A 22,561-nucleotide genomic window follows, 5' to 3' on the forward strand; every position below is an offset into this window, starting at 1 on the left:
AGGCTACGGTGATGGAGAAGACCTATTAGGGCTTAAAGAACAGCACTGGCATGTCCTCACGTGTGCAAAAGGGTCCCCAAGACCATTAAGCTGGGAACGAGAAGGCTTCTTCTAACCTCCAGAAGGAGGAGCACAGGTTTGGAGGGGGTCTTCTGGCTCAGAGCAAGCCCTCCGGTGTCATGGGTCACTGCTTAGAAGTCTCTCAAAAGTTCATCAGTCCCTTTGGAAAGTGGTGAGGTTATTTTTGCCTAACTACTAAAGCCACAGCTACTAAGCTATGAAGCAGGCTGCTAGCCTGACTTGAAACGTTTAAGCTAGCTACCTGATCGACTTCTAAAATTTATAATCTCTTTCATTGGATTTCCTGTAGGAAAAGCCCACCGACTCCTGCTGTAATAACTCTGGCCAGTTCTATCATCTGCCAGCCGAGCTCTTCATCACAGGACGGGATTTTCCCAGCGAAGGTCTTAGAGCAGCAACGCTGCGCGCTGGGCTTCTGAAGACCCTGGCTTTGAACAGCGCTTGAGACCTAGACTTCTCCAAAAGCTTATTTTCCACATCTGTTGGGAAAATAAAAGGGGATGGTAACAGAAAAGGAGGGAATATAAAACCAGCAAGAGTGGTAAAGTTCGAGGGAAAGGTTCGGGCAGGAAAAGGCAGCTCTATATGCTAACAAAAACCCCCAACCCAAACAAAAAAGCCACCCTGGAAGTCTTCTGCCTGCAGAGCCATCCAGCTGGGCATCTATCTGCAAGGGGAAGGCTCCAAGCAATGCCAAGTCACTGCTCCTAGCAGAAGCACTACGGCCACGGGGTTTAGCACTGAGCCACTTCAGGTGCAAGCTTCTCACCTAAGCTAAAGAAAATATTTGCGATAGGTGAGTTGTTGTTGAGTAAAACTGCACCTGTGGCCCAGCAAGCGGCAGAAGACATCTAACTGCGCTTCAGGGAGCACGGTCTAGCCCCCAGCTTCTGCAGCCCTAGCATCTGCTGGATCATTTCCAAGTGCTTCAGAAAAAAACAGATGGTGATGCAACTCGAGGATATTACATATGACATGTTTTCTTTTATAAAGATTTATAGAGTTTACTCCCCTCCCCTCCACCCTGATTTTTCTTTCTGCACGCTACGCACTGCTATGATTTACTATAAACACAAAAATATCAAAAACTTCTTTAGGACATATGCTGATATAAATAGTATATTAAAAAAACCCTGCATTCGCTTATTAGTTGTGTGTGTGTGGATTAACAAGAAATAGTTTAAATTCCTGCAAAACAGTTCAAACTGGTTTTATTGATGGGAACAGATCTTTGTAATTATGCTTATTTTATACAAAACCTATAAAAGGTTGACCATTATAGAAATCAGTCAAACAAAGGACGAGTACCTAGGAAGACCGCTGAACTCTCTCAAATTCTCAGTTGCCAAGAACAGAACAACGTTGAGGAGTGCCAGTACCATATCCTAGCAGCATCCACATTCAATTCAGAACAAAGACATCTACTTTGATGTCTTCAAGGTGTTCAACCAGTTTCAGAAAGGTACCCAACCTGTTTTCAGCATTCACTGCTTGACCCCAAGATTATTAAGGCATCCCTTTTCTATATTCCTAGCACGAAGTTACTATGGTGTATCATCAATCTTGTTACCTAAGCATGACTCTGGTTTGGGGAATATTTAAACAACTGAGCCATCTCCATATTGCCATCACCACTCTGCCTCGAGAGATGAGAAGATGGTACCGACGAGTTATCCTCAGCCCAGGTTACAAACAGAATAAGAGACAAAATCTTGATTATTAATGAGATGTGTCTTCCAGAAACGCCACATCGCTTCTCACTCATTCATGAAACAAGCATAAGGTGACCTGAAATCAGTAAGTCCACAGCTACTTTCAAGATGAACATCTAATTTTGAAGATAAAAACAGAAGCGGGGAGCTCTATGTGAGTTATCTACTTTGCCTGTTTTAAAAACTATATTGTCTTTGTGCACTGAAAAAAAAAAAAAATCACAGCTATTTCTTTGAAGTATGAGCTTCTGGCTGTAGTTGGAAGAAGAATATTAGGTTTAATGATCACTGTTCTCAACAGCTATGGAAATTAGCGTAAAGTATTTTTCCAAATCCTACTCACCATCTGGTTTAACAAAGAGACTACTTGCTAAATCCCAGACAAAGCTCTGAATACTGCCCAAATCCACCAGTAACTTCTGGAGAATAGATAGCTAACAGAATTTGAAACGAGCTCCTGGACATTAGTTGGGAAACCATTACTAATGGAGATGAAAACAGAAGCCAAGCATGACAACCAGGCTCTGTAGTCCAGCAGATGAGTGTCCCAGGACTCAAGTCCTGCTAACCGTTCAACCCAGCAAAGCAGGGTGTTTCCATCTCTCATAGGAAGCTCTGACCACCAAGTGCCCTCCAGCTGTGAAGGTTTCCACCTCTCCAGGAAGGAAGTTCTCCGCCACTTGGGGCTTCCTAAAAAGAGAGGGGCAAAGCAGCTACTCAAATGTTACCCTATTCCTGACCCATGCCTGGGAACTAACCAGTCCTGTCAACTTTCGCAAACCTTAAGACCAGAAGGAACCATTATGATGACCAAGTATTAAAGAAGTCCTACCCATTAAGCCTCCCATCAATCCCTCTATCTCTATTTGACCAATACTACAGGTGGATGGGGTGGAAAGAAAACCTCAAGCGCTACCTGAGATTTCAAGCGATGAAGAATCTACTCCCTTCTTTGATGTAAGTTGCCCCAATGAATAACATCAAAAACCTCCACTTTAGTCAAACCTCTGGAACTCAGTTGTTTCATTTACAGAACTGGTGTAATGATATTTACTTCATTCACATGGGCACGAGATATATGTAAGGCTTTTCAAATATTTTTAAGTGTGGCGTTATTAATGCCAGACTATGGTGGAGTTGGGGAAAGAAGGATGTTAGCTCCCAAACACATGCTTAATCTAGAACATGTGGTTTTGGGGGAGGTTTGGAACCAATATGTTTTCAACATTTTCAGGAAATTTGGTCTATCCAGATGAAAGCTTCTTGGACCCTACTGAAATATCAGTCAGTGATAGTAATACTGAAACAAGATAAATTTTTTCCCTTCCCTGAAAAAGAAAGTGCTTCTTCACCAGTTCCAGAGAAAAAGGCAACAGATCTTGAAGAGCAGCTTTGGTATTATTACTCCAGAATATTTAGAAAATATGATAAAATATAGATCTAGGAAAATATCCCAGAAGTAAAACACATCATATGCTACTCAAAACTTCTGGCATGCCTTGCCAGAGTGGGTTTTTTGGGGGGGGTTGGATAAGGAAGGGAGGTCTTCTGCTAAGTGTTGGGCAAAGACACTGCCTGCAACTACAGGCAGAATGGCTGAATCCAAGTTAGGGATGCAATGTCCCTGGTACAAGGCTAGTACTAATTTCAATAAATCAGAATACAGTGAATATATTACATAACAGAATGGGGAGCTCATTGTACAAAGTGGGTGATGGATGAAACAGTGCTGCTTGATATATTAGTATGTAAGGCACAGCCCAAGGCCATTCAGTTTTTCCTTAACCACCATTGTTGCTTCTCTCTCTGCTTTTGTTTCCATTTGTTTTAAACTCTTCAAAATTCATGTGCGAACACAGTCACCCTTAATTGTCTTTTTCTGGTGACATCTTAAATTGAGATGCTCTATGCCAGCATCCCATGAAACAGCGTCCTCTCCTTGTCCTTCACCTAACAGCACCTTCCTTCCACGGCAATACCAAGAGTCACGCCTGGAGGACAACCCAGCCTGCTGCTCTACCTTCACTAACTGAAAACCTGCGCACAGTAGAAACACAGGCCCTACGTTTCAGGAGTCTTTGCTTAGTGGTAGCCCTGTCATATTCTGGAGTTATAGGCTGCTGAGTCCCCAAGACTGGCTTGGAGCCAATTTAGAGCTGACACTTCTTCTGATACCCCACCGCTGCGCTGAATTAAACTGCCTAACGCTCAAAGCCAGTCTCCTCCAGCCCGAGAGATCAAGAAGAGTTTGCAGCTCATCTTGTACTCTTTTGAGGCACTCCCTTGCCTACATCCACTTATTGAGGCTATTTTTCATCTCTTTTACCGACTTTTCAGATGCCTCCAAATGTCTCCAGGGGACGTATCCCGCACTGCGGTCTCCCCCGACACTTCTGGGACACTGCGCGGCTTGGCCAGAGGGTCTGAGAAGAGCCTGTGTGCCTCAACACCAAAGGCTGAGAATCATTTCTCTTTGTGGTGAGTTAGGTATGAGAGTGGCCTTCTGCTGCCTCACTGCTCTTCTCCGAGCAATCCGTCAAAGGACAAGCCTACATCCATGTGTCATCCAGATGATCAGATGCTGCTCCAGGAGCTCCATGGATCAGTAGCCTGCTCCCTCCCTATTCCTCTGATCCCATACACCAGACCCCAGTTCAAGCTTATCGGTCTGAAAACAAACGGAGAGAAGTCACAGCTCATCCCTGCCCCTTCTCTCGAGTCCCTGGAGTGACACTAGATGCCAGAGAGCCACAACCTCTCTTCCTCAGACAGCTTCAGACGAAGTAAGATCTCGTCACGTAACAGGTTTTTTTTGCTGTCGCCAAAGTTTTTTTTCTCCTGGCAATACTCAAGAGATATTTTTGCCTGGTTTGGCAATTAAAAACCAGGACTCTTCACATCAGGCAATAACTTGGTCAAGCTCACAAGGAATGGGAGGACAGTTAAATGCAAATATACAGACATAACGGCCAACAGTGACAGTAGGTTGTGATGTACTTTACGCTGATCTTTAAATCATATTAAAGGGGGGGGAAAAAAATCTGTAGTTACTGCAGTTCAAGATGATCAGAACTGAAGTGCAAGCAAAACAGACAGACCTAGGAGACCATCAGTCAACAACCTGTTTCACTGGTCCAGGTAAAGGTGCCTTGTTGAGCAACTGCCCTCTGCCCCAGCTGGAAAGGAGGGAAGGAGAAAGACGAATGTAATTGCTCTCATGCATTTACCAGGTTTTTCCACCTTAAAAAGGACGGTGCGACTCGTAGGTCATCAACTGCTCTTTGAAGGGACCAGCGCTGGAGCACGTAGAGACCCACCAGCCCTGTGTACCTCTCAAGGGCTTTTTGGCATGAGGAACAACATAGGTCCAGGGTCACAGAAGCACCAGGCTGGAAAAGCAACCGTCCTTTCGAAGTCTGTCACCTCTGTCATGGTGTTGGTCCCACTTTAGGGGAGAGGGCTGGATCCAGTCACCTCCTGGGGCCCCCTCCACCCTACGCTACTCCACGACCTCAGCTCTGCTTCTCCAACAGCCAGAGCTCTGCTAAACACCACTACTCACTGCTTTCTCAATAAGGCAGAGGTATCCTGACTCGCCGCAACAGGAATTTCCATCGCTTTATACGACATAAAGAACAACCAAATTGATTTATCTCCTCAATCCCATCCAGGTCCACTTTGGGATTGGGTGGCAAGGTACCAGGACAGCCTACTCATACCATGAAGGCTTTTAAGAAAAATTCCCAGTCTCCACTGAGTAGGTGCAAGCACACCACAGCGCAAATGTGTTCACGAACAAAGACAAAACCCTGCTCCCAATTAACTACAGAGCCACTGTTGCTGGCAAAATAATATTGCACTGCCTTCGCAAAAACACAAAAACCCAATCAAACATAAATCTCCACCCTTCTTAACTTCGCTCCCACATAATCAGTCCCAGCCAAGTTCCTGGGGTTCGCACCAGAACCTGTGGCCATCATATTTCATTTTCCACACTCTCACTGGCTATGGAAGAAGAATATGATGTGCCTTTTGTTTTCCTTCAGGCACTTAGGTTGGATTCCAAATGCTGGATCTTTACAGCAGAGCTGACAAACAACATTACTATTTCTAATTCAAGTATCTCAAGGCTTTTTTTGGCTTGCTGGCTGGACTCGCAAGGCTTATTTTCTATACACCACTGCACCCTATTGCTTACTTTATCAATACCACATATTTGAATTCAACAATTTAAAGCGTAGTATTACAGCTGTGTTTTTATTTTGTTTGTTTTATTCGGTTGTTGCTTAACACAAAACATTCTGACATTTTAAGTCATATCCCACTAAGATAAACAACTAACATATGTCATGAATTCCAGTAGAAATGATTCCCAAGTGGTGCTGCAGCAAGGTTTTAACCAAGCGTACGAAAGGCTCTCTGAAATTGTTTGCTGGATGTTTCAAATGCACTCTTCCCCACCACAGCTATCCATAAGGAATCGAGGGCAGGTGGGAGGAAATCTCTTCGACTATCTCATCCCTGTAGAACTTCACATGTTTTTCTTCCTCCCGTATGTAATTCTGCCTAATTGGATCGAAAACCTCTGTAGCGTTGAACAGCTGTCTGTAAACTGACAGTTTAATTACACGGAGTAGCATGGGATCTATATCCAAAGATATATCTGTGTGCACATACACGTACTTCTGTCTGTATGAATCGGAAAAGGGGTCTGAAGGAAACCCAAGAGAGACCCCACCACTCTTCGGGAAGCCAGAGTCAAGTCCCTGCAGCAGTCATGACACAGCAAAGCGTTGCCTGGCTCAGCCAACTCTTGAGTTTACCCATTCACAGCATTTCAAACAGATTAACAGACTTCACCAAATCCTGCTCGCATTAACGAGATGAGTTACAAATCCAACAATGTTGCTATACATCATGGCCAACAAAGCCCTAATGAAAACATGCAACTACCATGCCTCATTCACAACTTTTTCCCCAAAGAGTTTCCCAGTGGTGGTGGTGGTGTTCAGCTTTGGGCAACAGCAGTTTTCTTATGGCTAATGTATCTGGTCTACTGTAACTGAGCAGATTTTTAACAAGCGCCCAGACAGGCCACAAAATGAAGACAACTTCACAATTCCCATCACCAGCGAAGCAGCTCTGCGTTTCGCTATTCAGTCCCACCCCGGCCCCCACAGACAGAAAAATAAGCTGATTCAGCCCAAGATCTGCAGAAGGCAGATACCCCGTAGTCGTTGCAGCAGGACCCTGAGCCTGGACTGCCATACCTGGCCGTTCCAAAGGTGTACGTGATCCAGCTCAGCACCAGTTCCTCAGCTTTTGTGCTAGAGCTGATCTGCGACCAGATGGGCTTGGAGCATGTGCTAAGCAAACTTGTGTCTGCCTGCAAAATACTCGGTGGATGTGGCCAGAGAGCCAGTTTATTCACAGAAATCAAAGCTCAGCTGCAAATACTTCAGCAAGACAGACAATAGAGCCTCTCATACTGTGGGAAAGAAATCACTAGCTCCTAGTTGAGTTCAGCATTTACAATGTTTGGTGCATGGCATCCATAGTTCAGATGCACACATAATTCAGATGCAATCGCATTCCTGCCTGGCTGGAACATCTGTTCTCCTCTCATTAGTCCTGGCCATGTTTTGTAACAGAAGAAACTATCTGAGATTCCTGAAGTTCAGTATTTGACCTGAGGCATTGTGAAAAGCCCCGGTTTTCAGAAGTGGAATTCATACGGAATCACCAGTCACTTCTAATAACGCTGGTCCCTGCTTAACATGCAGCTGTAAAAAAGCTTAGAAGTTTAGTTCAAGTTTCGGCAAAGCCTGCTGAAAGCACACACTGTGGGCTACGCACTGAGGATCCTTCAGGACAACTCTGAAATCCACCCAAAAGCGGAATCAGTGCAAGTATCTGAAAATACAACCCAAGGTGAGATTCTGACCAGAGAATTCCTTCCCAAGCCTTCTGAATATCCGCGGCATCTCAAAATCTCCCAGCGGTCATCCCACCACCTTATCCAAACCAGACAGGGGGTGCCAGGGAAGGACAAACACACGCCAGAGCAGCTCTGCGGATGGAACAAATCAACAGCACCTAATCACGCCTTTGCAAATATTAAGAATAATGAAGCAAGATTTCTTTTGCAACAATCCAGATCACAACTGGAAGGGCTGGGGAAGAAAACAGGGGGCAAACGGAGGTTGCGTATGGATCACGACACATCGACCGTTACACTGTGAACCCTGTGACCTGGAACAATTCCTCATCACGGCCACCACGCAATTAGGCTTGTACCTCTCCCAGCAAGTTAATTGCTTTTAATATTTAATAGCCAGTTGGGACAGCACCATACCAGACTTCAGTGAAGAATTCTGGACTCCATCAGTTTTCAGACCCTGGTTCCTTCCTGCTGACTGATGCAGCTCATCCTCATGAAAATATCACCCTCAACGTAGACTGCAGGAATGAACGTCGCCACTCAGGCTTTCAGCATCACACGCTTTCTAGGTACAGAAAGTGACTCCAAAATCTTTAAGCTGAAGGAGCATGTTGGGTCAAGCCTAGATATTAACACCTCCGCTTTCCCAATGCCCTTGGGCTACGTGGAGCTTCCCTCAAATTATGCCTTGCTTGGGTATCTACCACATCATGCTCCTGGATGACAAACAACTGCCTATGGTTTCCCAAGACAGGCTTCAGCAAAGATTGTTAATGGACACGGCAGCAAATTTGACCTCAAAGTAATTTCAGTATTAAAAAAATGAATTCAGAGTAGTTTGAACCAAGAACTTGCTGAAAATGTTTCAGCTGTCTAAAAACTGATTCCCTTAAAAGTTATACCTAAAGCAAGAAGATCCCCTATAACATCATCTTCACCTTTGCTTTTGCTCATTTCCAGAAATGACAAGGTATTAATCTACCACTGCTGTAACAGAGCTGAAACCAGGACCTAAACATTATTCTGGCTTTTTAGCCAGTTGTTAAGCTTCTCTGGATCTCTCTCAGTGGAAATGTTGGTTAGAAATGAGCACAGACACAAGACGTTAGTCTAAAATAAGTTACCTATGTATTTATCACTCTATCGTCATGGCTGAAAAGTGCTCGAGGTATAAGAACTTAGACAGCTACCTGCCTTATTATCATAAACACAGGTATAACATGTAGGTAAGGATCTGTAAATGAGCTGTAGTTCTTAATTTTACCATAGTAATAACAAGTACGGACAGCAACGTCACAGGAAAGGGATGGAGACTGTCCACGAAGATTCAAACATCATCTTAATTCCCCCCTTCTCCCATTTTGGGGGAAATCACAGAGAAATTCTGGGGGAAATCACTAAGTGCAAGCACTCTGTGGTGAGCTTTCCTTTTGGGACTGTCTCCTGCGCTCCAGTATCCAGGAAATGTTCTGTATTTACCGAGTGCTCATCACCATGGTTTCGGAGCACAATGAGGCTCTATCGCCCTTCATACATCTGCGTTTCTGGGAATGCCTGGGCTTTGGGGAATTGCACGGGGCCGACACAAAGGCACCGATTGTTCTGGAGGCAGAGGGACGAACCTGCCCTTTCCAAAGGAGAGGAAGCCGGCAGGAAAAGTTGCTATTGTGATCTAGATATTTAAAAAAAAAGAAAAGAAAAGGAAAAAAAAAAAAAAAGAAAGAAAAACTCTATTGCATCGTCAGCGCTGCCGGGTCGGCTGCAGGACCAGGGGCTGCCCAGGGGGGACGGAGGGAGCCAGGCACCCCCAGCCAGACCCTGGCATCAGCTACCTGCTAAACCATCCCCAAACCATCCGAAAACCACCACGCGAGTACTAACAGGCTGAACCCACGTAACCGGTGCATCACTTCCAAAGCTCCAGGTGGAAGCAGGGATCGAGACGAGCTTCTGCTCTCCCAGAATTTCATTTTCATTTCAACAAAAGCCATTTGCAGCACTGAAACCCATGAGTTCTCATCAAGGACTTTCCTCGGCAGTAAGGTCTGCCAAAGTAGTAGGAACCAAATTGTTGTCAGCTTAAGGACAGCCATCTGCTCAGCCTCTTCCCAGCTGCCATGCTCCAAATCAAAGAATGGATAACAATCACTTATGTTTCTCACCAAGCTCAATATGAAAAAATCTAGGAAGGAAAAAAAAAACAAAAAACACAAACCCAAACCAAAAAGCAAAAACCAAACAAACCAGGAAAGCAGCACGGCAGGGATCTAACTGGGAACAGAGATGAAAGTAGGAGAAAAAGAAACTAGGTTTTTTGGGTTTTTTTTAAAACAATGTTTTTTAAAGAGTCCTATTGACATCTGCTTTGTAAATGCTCTGTCATTATTTATAACCTCAAGAGCACGGAATTGTCTCTGTAGTTACAACCATGCTACTCCCATATTTTGGCTTTGTTAGCAAAGAGCCAGCAGCATTTTTACTGGTGCTCTGGGAATAGAGATCTAACATTTCATACACAGTTTATTTAAAAGTGGACTAATTTAACATTCTTGATGGTTCCTTTTAGCACAACTGTTGCTAATTACCAGCTCCAGAATGATTTGTTAATCTGGGAGCAACAGCGGTTCCACAGCAGCCTAAATACACCAAGACAGAAAGGAAGGAGGGAAAAAGAAAAAATTTTTTAAAAAAAGACATTGAAGAAGGTCAAGTTTTAGTGAACTAAAGCAAATTATGTGACAGGTGGAGTCGGTAACACCGAGTAGAAAGAACACCGTAAAATGGAGCCGGAAAGGGGATAATCCTGGTCCTTGAGAAGCAGAAAAAAATCGCGGCAATTTTTAAAGCTGCGCAAACGTTGGGTTTGGTGGCACACACAGGAAGGTGGCTTGAAAGATGATCGGTGCTCCTCAGGACTGGGACAGGCATCAGGCTCCCATTAATCCCGTTTTCCCGTGGCCGGGTGACCCACGCCAGAGCCGGGCTGGACCGAGGGCGAGCGGAGAGGGGAGCCAGGCAGGCACCGCGTCCCAGGACACGACCTCGGCTTCTTTAATTGGTTCCAGGGCACCGTGCGTGGAGGGACACAAACAAAAATTAAACAAACATGATCATAAAACATGACAAGCGGGTAGGAGGACCGAAGCCGGAGTCCTCAAAGGAGGAGCCCTTGAAATACCGGAGTTGTGTTTGGAAGTGACAGGATCCAACCGATAGCTTTGCACTATTGCACACAACTTTTCCGGGGGATTTTCGGCAAGCAACAAAGAGGCACCAAAGCACCTTCGCCGCTCGTGGCCTCCCGTGTCCCGTCCCTGTGGCTCCGTGCTCTGGGCACGGCCACGGCCATCAACCTCCTCTGGCCCCACGGGACCAGCTCTGACCCGTCTCAAAACCACCCCTTTCACAGCAAATGACTTGAAAGCGAATTTTCCTAAAAGCAAAAACTTCTAGGAAAGGAACCGTGTTATCTTTGACATTTATAAATCATCAAAGCCATCCCGTTGCCGGTACGGAGACGAGCAGGACTCAAACAGCCGTGGAAGGGGACTGAGCAGCCTTCCTCCAACCACGGCTTCCACACTTGGATCACTTTGGTCTTTCACTGCATGTGTGAAAGGACTTGAAAGTTCATAAAATTAATTCCAGACAAATATTAGTGAGGCCTCAAGTGGAAAGCACATCTCCTTCCTTCTGGGAATTTATAGTTCATCCACTTTTATCTTCTGGAGGCTCTTTGGAGATCAAAGATTTGATCAACTTTCCCTTTGCAAAACTCATGAAGAAAACGGTGTTACCAGTACCGTGACATGTTCTTATTTATTTTTTTCAATGATTCATTGTCCTTCTCTAAAAAGTAAGATTCCTTCATGTAGGTCTAAACCAAACAGCCTGAGTTGCACAAGAAAGCTATTCTGTTTATTTACTGATTTTACGGTTGTTACGAGGTCAGTCCCTACCCTGACAGCTTACACTTGTTAAATACCGCTCTACCTAATAAAACTGAGATGACCGAACACGAAGTAACTGCTTGCCAACATAACCTGCCCTGCTAACACCACTTGGAAAATGGCCTGTCGCTCTGGCAATTTTCCCCACCTCCATCACGCTACGGGGCCAAACCCCCTAACTGACAAAAAGACATATATAAGCGGTGGAAGTGAGCTACGTTTCTGGAGTGACTCAGCTCTGATGCATTCAGGGAACATGAAATCTGGGAAAGGAGTGCAAGTTATAAAAGTAGGACACGTTTTCACCCGGACACAAGGATGATGAGAAAAGCTTTCGTTAGTCCACCGACTTTCAGCATCTATTTCTCACCGTGCAGCGATTCTCTGCACATCTGGCAATAGAAAGGCAGCACTTAGGCAGCCTAACGGACTAGGCTAATTCCTCCGAACATCTGCCTGCTGCACTCCATTTACACCGCTCGCATACAGTGGAAACTTGCTACTTACACAAGCGACTTGCGAAGACACTGGAATAGATTTCAAGGAGTCTGTGCAAAAGGACTTGGATCCCGCCTGAGCCATCTGAGCATCAGAGCGACACTGGCTCTAAAGAGGATGGACCACATTTAGCTGGAATCACTCAGGGAGTCTGTACCAAATGCATCATACTTGTCAGCGTTTTGGGGAGGAGGAATCTGGGGAGTTTCACGAAGCTCGCTCTTGGAGCAGAGCCACAGGGAAACGCTTTTCCACTGTGAAACTGCGAAGGCTTCAAGGGAGATGGGAAACTCATGGAGCCAGGGAGCTGGAGAGGAAAACTAACGCTAGCCGAGAGGTTTATAACACAGTCAGGACTTGGGCTTAGCAGGCATCAAGCCATGCACAAACTCCTCCGTTATTTCTTTCCCTACTTTCCCTGGCATCCAGTCCCCTTCTCCTCTCCGTACAAAAATGGACCTGTGCTTTTCTGCAGTAGGAAAGCCGGGAACTCTTCCAGGAGCTCGACCCGGGAAGCAGTCCTCATGTCTCAGTGTAGCTGGACAATCACGAAAAGACAGCATTGGAAATAAAATTCCTCATACTGAAATCAGGCAGGATTCAAGCTAGGGGAAGGGACTGAAGGTGAAGCTAGTTTTACTTCTTTCGGTATTTATTACTTATGTTCTCAACAAGCGTTGAGAGTGGTTTTGGTGCAATAAAGATGTCGCAGTACTTACCCTAAGTTATGCTCTACCTAAGGATTCTGGCGCTGCTCTTCAAAGAATAAAAAAAGGTGTCATTACATGACTTCAAGCATGAAATAATTTTGGCAGGGTTCATTTTCCACTTTAAAGCACCCTTCAGACATCCAGGGGCTTTAGAGGATACCCGCCACGGGAAGAGCCAGCCATTCGGCACGCAGAGCGCAGCTCCTGGAGAGCTCCGGGGAATCGCCACCTTTCTCTAATTCTGCCCCATTATCTCCCAGACCTTTACCCACAAGCAGCCGCTGCCGTCCCTCGCCCATCCAACCCATAACCGACCCACGCAGCCCAACTCCTGCTCCCACCGCCACCTCCTCCGCGCCAGCTCGGCACCTTCGCAGCCATCAAGAACGGCCTCCGCCTCCCGGATTAAAGATTAAAACACTTTAAGAAAAACCCCTATCAGATGGTAGCACGTTGTAATATTTAGCACCCGCATAAAGCACGGGTACCACTGCATCACGGTATGGCCCATCCCATCAAGGGGACCGTCCACGTAGGGCAGGCGCGTTGTCAGACACCAAGTCCAAAACAAGCCAGAAGGTCTGAAACAAAGAGACCAGATACACGAGAAGGGCTTTGGCATCGGAGCGTAGCAGAGCAGGACACGTGGAGGATGATGCTCTCGCCAAGGGACGGTGACGGCAAAGGGCAGCAGCAGCTGCCGCCCTACGGACCTCGAGGACAGACGGCATCGTCGCACCAGGGGGGTCTCGGGCTACCGCTGAGGAAGCCCAGCACCCCTGGGGTTTGTATCACAAATACTTGTTTTATATTTATCAAATCACAGATCTATAACTGTGATTTTTTAGTAACTCTACGCTCTCTTAATACAAGCTCTGTACAACTCTGACTTCCCTTCACACAGGCTTTGAACCCACCCGAGACCCTCTGCTGCACTGTGAAACACCGTTAGAACCCAGTTACCATTTTGCGATGCAGATGTTCGAGCTGTTTGTTGGACTATGAATAGCTACTTGATGATTTTAAGCAGAGACTGTACAGAACAACAAATATAGGTGTACAAGTACAACAAATATAGGTGTATAAGTACAACAAACATAGCCTTAAATGAGCCTTACTATTAGAGAAGAAGAGTCAAGGACAAAATTACTTTGTAGCATTAATTTGCACAAAATCACTAGATCTACAGTTGTAGAAATCAGAACTACTGGAATTTCTCATCTGGAAGTCAATCAAAATCAGACAGAAACTATTAAAAGCCACAGATGCCAATTCCCCCCCCCCCCCCCTACAGAATTCTGTACCAAGAACACAACCATGATCTGAAGAAAAAAAAGAAAAAAAAAGCCAGTCTTCTGCTCGGCTGTGCGAAGACGAGAAGCGCAGCAGCGAGGAACAAAGCGGGACTCACCGTCTGGCCCTTCGCTGCCTTTACTCCTTTTATTTCGACGGACGCGTCTACCTTCTTCTCCAACGTGCAGCTTTTCTTCAGGGTGAAAGAAGTTCAGCAAGGCCAGCTGGAAGAAGAAGGACAAGTTTAAGCATCTTTGGCAAGGATGGCTTAGCCGAGTGGAGAGCTCGGAGCCTGAACGCCAAATCCTTTCCATTAGGGATAGCTCTGCTGAGCCGACGGGGAGAGCCAAGGGACAGATGCTCAGCTTATCCCAAGGGAAACCGCAAGGAGCTGTGTCCCCTTGGAAACAGCCTAAGACTTGGGAAAACACAACCTGAAGGGTTTCAGCAGGGAGGAGCATCCCCCCCAGGACACGGCGGGGCTGCAGGGACAGGGACGCAGGCAGCATCGGGGGAGATCTATAGCCGGAAAGAATCAAATGCCCCAAATGCCGATGCGATCATTTCTAATTATTCTCTGCAAAACTTGCTCAATCCTGGAGCTCTTTCACCAGTATTACTCACTGCCAGTAAGTTTTTCCTCTCTCAAGCTCTCTTCTCCAAGCCTCATTAGCTACTGAGATTCAAAGGTCTTCAGGGACCTTTAAATCCAATTCGGGATACCACATAAATTAACACTTTAAACCCAGAGCAAGTACATCTTTATAACGTGACTTTTGCCAAGAGGCAAAAATTCTATGTAGCGACCTCTTATTCATGCAAAAATAGTTGCTGCATTAAAAACTCTTTGACAGTCATTACATCAACATCCCAACCCAGGAACAGGATTTGGGAAACCAAAGGACTTCCCCAAAAAGAAACCCCCAAAGCGTTTCTCAAATTCCCGAGCAGTTTATTTCCACCTGTGTGCAGGCACGTCTGCATTTATCACGATTCCTGATATTTTTGTCATTGCAGTGATGTTGCGTCTGAAAAGACCCCGAAACGCTGCGGGATGGCCTGGGACCAGCTCCCCGCAGCCTCACTGCACGCACAGTTATACGTTTAAGCGTACATAAAAAGCAACGGCAAGTAAAAGCTGGCACTTACCTACCTAAGGAAGGACCAGTGACAGCGTCGGATGGAGAACTGGAAGCTCTCATTTACAACAAGTCTTAGCAAATGGAAAGAACAAGGGGCAGAGCCCATCTTCCCTAACTGCCCACGTCCCACCACGCGGACCCAGGCACGGAGCGCAGGAGCAGGATGCTCCTGCGGGCACCGCCAGTACCTTCCCCTGCACAACGAAGCAGGGCAAGGGATGAGCAAAAAGCGAAGGGGTTTTTTTTAAACAGCTTATTTAAATCAAATTGAAACATTGTAGACCTAATTGACGGAACAAATTGCATTATAATTCAGGTTAAAATGTCAATGAAATCATCAGCGCTGCTTTCGAATGCCGTTATTACTTGGCTCTCTTACTTGAGCTTTACAAAACATGACTAAATAAAAACACTGAAAATGAAGCGGGGGGAACCAGCCCGTTCAGATGTGCCGCTTCCCACCCCAGCTCACCCTACTGCCTTCGGCCACGTGGCACACGACCTGCTCCCGGCACTAACGCTAAAACCAACATTTTTCATCTTGAGAAGATTTTGTAGTGGCACAACCCCTAATTATGCCAAAACCCCCAGGTTTCCTTTCCCTGCTATTACAAATACAACTTTAAGACAACACCCACAATTCTGAAAAGCTGCAGCGTAATGGTAAGCTCATACCATGCCACCTCCTTCTCCACATCTGGGCACTGGCACGCAGATTAGCGATAAATACACAGATTTCTTTTCCTGCCAGGTGTAAGCTGGATTCTTGGATGCCACCCTCCCACCCACGCTGTAAAGAAACAGAACTACCAGCAGTCGCTGGAATTGTCGCAGGCACCTGCAGCATCTTCCGCAAGCCCTCTCGTCCCCAGAGGAGGCTCTTCAGATCATGAACGTGGAGTACAAAGCTATTTGTTTTCAGCTGGGAGAACATACATTCAACATTGCTGAGCTTTTTTTTTTTTTTTTTTTTTTTAAATACAGATGATTGCTCAAATCTTCATAGGATCACAGAATAGTTTGGGTTGGAAGGGAGCTTTCAAGTCCATCTCATCCATCCCCTCCCTGCCGTGGCAGGGACACCTTCCACCAGACCAGGCTGCTCAAAGCCCCATCCAACCTGACCTCGAACATTTCCAACGACAGGGCATCCACAACTTCTCTGGACAACCTGTTCCAGCATCTCGCCGTTCCCGTCATGAAGTTTCTTCCCTATGTCCAGCCTAACCCTACCCTGTTCCAGTTTAAAGCCTTACCCCTTGTCCTGTCACCACAGGCCTTGGTAAAAAGTCTCTCTCCATCTTTCTTATAAGCCCCTTTATACATTGAAAGGCTGGAAGAGGGTCTCCCCGGAGCGTCCTCTTCTCCAGCCTGAACAACCCCAACTCTGCTGCTCTGTTCTCACCCAGGTTTTATTCTTGTATTGCACTTACCGCCGAGCAATCGGAAAAATACTAAATATTGGCTAAAAGTAATATACCCATTCAACTTTGTCTTTCTAATAAGACCAAGTCAGAAAGAGAAATGACAGTGAGGGTGAATGACTGAAACGTACCTTTTAGAAAAAAAACCAAAAAGAGCTCGTGACAGCAACCGTGCCCACACTAGCTAGGAGCACACACCGCTTTGAGACCAACCCCACGAAACCGAGCTTTCCTGGAGAAGTAACGCACCGCTCCTCCGCGCTTACCCTGCCAACGGACGCAACTGCTGCGAGCAAAAAGACAGAGAGGGGAGTTTGTCCTAGGATCTGCTCCCACAGCACTTTTAATTATGCAAGTAACGGCATTTAACCTACGGCGACCGGCGTACAGGGGTTCAGAGGGGTTCCCCTCCGGATGGAGGGAGCTGCTCAGGACGGATCACCCTCCAGAGTTCAGGGCAAAGGGTGGCCAAGCTGCCTGCGGGGTGCAGCGCATCGCTGAGCCCCACGCGGCTGTGCTGACGAAGGCAAATTTTCTCTCCCGTGACTCAAGGGGTCCGTTGTTCCAGGGGCTGCAGCTGCGGGAGGTCGGGGGATGCTCGGCCGCCGGGTCAGCTGGGGACCGGCGGCTGGCACAGCTGTGCTGGCTGGGAGAGCAAGCAATGCTTTTTCCATTCATCACCCCCCCCCCCCCCCGAGATACGATTAATATATTCACTCGCAGCTCTTGGACTCTGCAGCTTTTGGTCTGGACGCAGGGGTGCATGTTGTTGCGCCTTCAATTAAACTCATCTACTCCCTGTTATTTGGCGTGGCCGTAACGAGGGAGAGGATTTGCGGAGCAGAACGAGCAGATGTTTACCACCCATCTAGCAAAACATGATGCAGCCACACAGATGCAAAAGGAGAAATCACCTTCAGTGAAATGCTGCGGGCTGGACACTAGCACAGCACTACGACACGGAGGTCGCTGAAAGCAACGCTTAAAACGTCCGAAAAACACGCTGAGCGACCAGGACGGCTTCTGCGGGCTCCCTCCCCGCGTGGGGAGCAAAGCAGCGGGCTGGGCAGGCGTCTCGGTCGACCTGCTGTGGCCGTTCCCACAGCCGAACGCCTCCCAGAATTTTAAAACCACCCAGAAACGTTTTGCACAAATACCAGTTGAATGCTTTCAGGGAAATGCCGAGCAAACGCACTCGCAGGGCTTGAACGGGCACCTGCCCGCTAAGCTGGGGTGCCCCACGCTCGTCCCCCTCACCGCAGCTCGTGATTTGGACTTTTGCCGGGTCTGGGAAAGAGCTGAGATGCCGGAGCCGGACCACGAGCGTGGGTGGCCCCAGCCCAGGGGATGAGGAGGTGCGGAGCGAAGACATCTGCGCCGGCTGAGGGCAGGGCAGGGCTTCGCTGGAGCACCCCGGCTGCGGCATCCATCCCTTCTGGGGAGGTCTGCAAGGAATCACTGCCCTGGTCCGTCGCTTCGCTGAAACTCCTCGTCCTCGGAGTCACGGAGAATTGATTCTCTCAGCCTCTGCGCTCGTAGAGCAGGAGTATTTTTGAGGAGCCCAGCAAGCACATACCTGCTCCCAAAAAAGAAGTCGTATTTTCTCTGTACGGCTACGCAACAGCGGCAGAAATGGTTGGAACGATTACCATTTTCCTCCTCCCCCAACCTAAAGCCCTCAAATTACCTTAGTTTTAGAAACACCATGTAAACCCATTATGACTCCATACTTTTAATCAAGAAAATCACTATAGGATGCGAAAAGGTCAAAAAGCCAAGAGAGGAAAAATCCCAGGGGAAACCATCCCTCAAAATAACCTGTGAAACAATAGTAAAGGCATGCCTCACCAGAATGAATCAGTTCTACCTTGGTTTCTCCCAGCAAAATAAAGAAAAACAAAGGCATGCATGCAAAAGCGCTGATTTTCTCTGCAGTCACATGCAGAACCCGCTCTGAAAATGTGGAACAAAGCTGCTCTGGGATGTCAAGGGAGCACAGTGGGAACCCCCAAAAAATGAAGTACCCTGCAGCCACTCAAACTCATCTGGTTCGTAAAGATGGACATTCCACACTCTACAGAAGTAAGAATAGAGAGACGTGTGTGTATATACATATATATACACAATATTTTTTTTTTAAGGTACCATAAAACAGGAAGCTTGCTTCAGGCTGTGAAACCCAAATGTACCAGAGAGTTATGGCTGGATATACAAACCACATGCAGCAAGAAAAACAATGCTGGGATGCTGAAGTAATTTAACTTTTGCATATTTAATTGCATCCCTCTGCAAATGCCTTAAATAACGCACACCCCTCAGAAACACTTTACAGGAGCGGAGATCCACTGGACACCAAGGGAATGTATTTCCAATGGTCAAACAGCTTGAAAATGAGAGAAGTGGAAAAATACAACCTGACCTATGCAATTATGCACAAAAAGGCACATTTTTTTCCTTAGGCAAAGCCAAGTTGGTAGAAGAACTAGTGTCTTCTTCCTGATTAACAGCAGAATTGGGAAAAAGCAGGCAAGCATTCAGGTGCACAAGCCCTTTTCAGGGAAAAGTGCATTCTTGCAAAGACTTTCAGAGCACATTTATCACTAACAAAACCCCCAAAGAATTCTCTGCATGCAGTATTACAAAGTTGGCTTCCAATTAATCATGTGAAAGCTAGGCAGCTTTAGATCTAACCAATAAAACCCACACTCTCCTACAGCACAATGTCTTAAAGCACCAGAGAAAAAAAAGCATGAAATCATCCTCTTGCATTATTGTTTAATGGTATTGTTAAAATCAAATTCCCTCATCATTTGCAATTTTGGAGATCATTAGTGTGAGAAGACTAATAACAAGACTTAAGCTCTGTAGAGGCATTCTTTGCAAGCAATACTGTTGTTTTTCTGGTGCTCTGAAGTTCAGCCATCGGAGGTTGCGGTTCAGAGTAGCAGCTACTTAAATATCAGCCCCATTGTCCTCCATGAGAAATTCGCCTCTGGTAACACGTGGTGCAAAAAAAAAAAAAAAAAAAAAAAAATGAATTAGCTTATTTATTTTCAAACAGACTAGAAAGAAGCTTGGGGAGTAGCTTTGCTTTATTGAAAAAAACCCCATTCAACATATTTTAAGTCTTGTTTTTGTCATCATTACTTTTTCCTCATGAAAATGCAAGAAGCGAAAGAGTAAACGATTCCCATTTCAACATGACAAAAATTTATACACAATGTCTTGTCTGCAAGACAAGCCGCAGCCCTGAATACAAAACTCTTGTAACACGATATATACCATGAGCCAGAACGTGGTCAGAGATAGTGGTGGAGACAGTAGAGATTATACTTGCTCTAAGCCAGAACTCTCATAACCCATCTTCCTTCCTCAAATCTGGCATTTTCAGCCCAGCTCAGCTGCATGCATCCTTCCCAGGGGTCTGGAGTAGGTTACACACCATCCTCAGCAAACCCCTCCGCCGGCTTTTTTTCCTGCGTGACAGCTGAAGTGTGGTCCTCTCCTTCAAGACTGCCCGAAACTCTTCTCGTCCCTATTGCTTCATCTCTCCCCTGGCTCCCCGTCATCCTTCCTCCCCCCGGACGCCAGCCACATCCCTGCTCTCGCCAGCTACTCACCCTGAAGCCCGAGGTCCCAGGGGCACAAACCATCAGCTTTGAGTTGATAGGAAACCCACCACAGTTCCCCCTCTTTCTGATCTGCACGCAAGGTTTCTAGACCCAACGGTGATCTTTAAAAGCTTCTTCCACCCAAAGCTATGAGGCAAAGCAATTCTATAGTCTAGAGAATAAAAGCACCAGCAAGGCTAAGGAGCTTATCCAAAGCCAGGTGGGAATTTTGGGTGGAAGGAGGGACCGAGCTATGCCTCTGGCTGAGAGCTGGAACAGCAGAGCCACCTCCATCCCAATACTCACGAGGAGCTTCAAAACGAGTGACGACCAAGGAGCCAACCAAGTATTTGGCCATCAGAAAAAAGAAATGACCTTGGTCTCAGAGATGGAGGTGGACCAGGCAATGCCATGGACCAGTGGCACTGCACCAGCTACTGCCAGCGGGCAGGAACGCCCGTCTCGGTAAATCTATGACTCGTAATGTGCCATCATGGCTTTTAAGAAGCGGATTTGAGATGCTTTCGATCTGCCGAGCATTTCTGTCCTTGGGTTGAAAAGCCTTTTCAAAGAGGACTGCGCAATCCCAGTTTTCAGAAGGCCAGTGAGTCACGCTCCCGGGTCTTCTAGGCACTGCGGTAACAGAAAATCATTAGAGAACAATAAAAGAGGAGGGAGCATATTTTCCTAAGTTTTTATTGGTATTTTAACTTTATTACCCAGGAAAGCCACTGTATTTTTCAGCACAGAACATTAAATCTGATTGCCAGTTATCAGTTCAAGCCTCATTACAAAGCAACGAACACAGCATATTAATTGCCATTGGAGGGTATAACGCAATTCTTAAAACTTTCCTTCAGAACCGAACTCTTCCCAGACATTTTCCTCTCCCTTCCTCCTTTGCGTGTGTTACAGAGCTTTAAGTAGCAGTCCTAGATCGACAAGAGTGGTCATCTTTCCACATATTGCAAACTCCCACAGCTACAGATATGAAGCTTTTACTGCCAAAATTGATAACCTGTCCAAACGAAGGGAAACAGGAACACAGATCAAATATTTTAAATTTCATTTGAACTTCAGTAGTCAAATTGTTAGATCAAACTGACCCACCAAACGCCACACCATTTTCCAGAAACAAGCCTATCTTTAAAACACAAGCATTTTTTTTCCCTACCAAAAGGCCCTCAAAATTAAGAGCAGGTCACTCTCTTAACATGTACTACAGGTAGCAAATTCCAGCAATGCAGGCAGCAAGGCAAGTTAAAGCCGTACATCGATTGAACTACTATTGAAACTGCCCAGCTCACGATATAAGACGTTGCTTCCCAAGATGAAGTGCCTTCATATCACCACATATTTCCAACAATCCAATCCTGTCTTATGGTGGTTTCTCTGACCATGTCAAGTCTAGAAGGTTTGGACAGCTGATCGAGCCAGCTTCTGCGCATTCCATACATTTAGCCGAGTTCCATATGCAACATAATCAGTATTTATATTTCCACCACTGATTCATTTCTACTTTTCCAACTATTAACTGTTCTTTGTAGAAGGCTCAGATCAGCACCAGCTCTACTTCTTCCATATATTTCTGTGTTAATCACAAACCGCACACACGCACAAAAATAAGTTTTTGTAGCAACGTGCTTTAAATCCTCCAGGCTGAACCCCAGCAATCGCAGCCCGCGGGACAGCAAGGCACAAGGTATGCTCTTCCAGCCCCTGGTTTTGGTGGTCCTACCAGGCAACAGGACTTTCTGCTGACTTGGGAGTCCAAGTCTGACATCGAGCCGCATTGGAGAATAACTCCACGTGGTGTTATTTTCACAATTTCCCTTAGCAGCCACATCTGGGCTGTGGGTCAAGGGAACGAGAGGTGCCAATGTCCACGTACGACATTCCCCTACTTCCACCTGGAAGCAGGGAGTGCTGGCCGCGGGTGCAGGTCTTCACTGCACGCATGGATGGCTACCCAAGGATTTCACTCTGGCACATCGAAACCAGAAGTCAACCATGGGAGAACAGGCTTCAACGAACAACTCTACGAACGGTGGTGTTTTCTGTACTTCTTTAAAATACAATAGGATATAAAAGCATAAGTGAAGAGAAAACCTGATCCAACTGAACATCCTAGCTGCTTTTTACTTTCTGTCAACTCAGGGAACCCGAAGCAAACGCACTTGAACTCTAACAAGTAAGAAC

At 46.2% G+C, this 22,561-nt stretch overlaps 1 protein-coding gene across 3 annotated transcripts in view; it reads right to left on the reverse strand.

The window, feature by feature from the left end:
- EDA (ectodysplasin A) overlaps positions 1–22,561 on the reverse strand; it is an 81,966-nt gene that overhangs the window by 18,505 nt on the left and 40,900 nt on the right. For all 3 annotated transcript variants that reach the window (XM_049827764.1, XM_049827762.1, XM_049827763.1), the window contains exon 2: positions 14,304–14,409. In XM_049827764.1, coding sequence (XP_049683721.1) covers positions 14,304–14,409 — 106 coding nt within the window. The remainder of the gene's footprint in view (positions 1–14,303; positions 14,410–22,561) is intronic.

This window comes from Accipiter gentilis, chromosome 24 (genome assembly GCF_929443795.1).
Source record: "Accipiter gentilis chromosome 24, bAccGen1.1, whole genome shotgun sequence".
In the NCBI taxonomy this organism is placed as follows: domain Eukaryota; kingdom Metazoa; phylum Chordata; class Aves; order Accipitriformes; family Accipitridae; genus Astur; species Astur gentilis.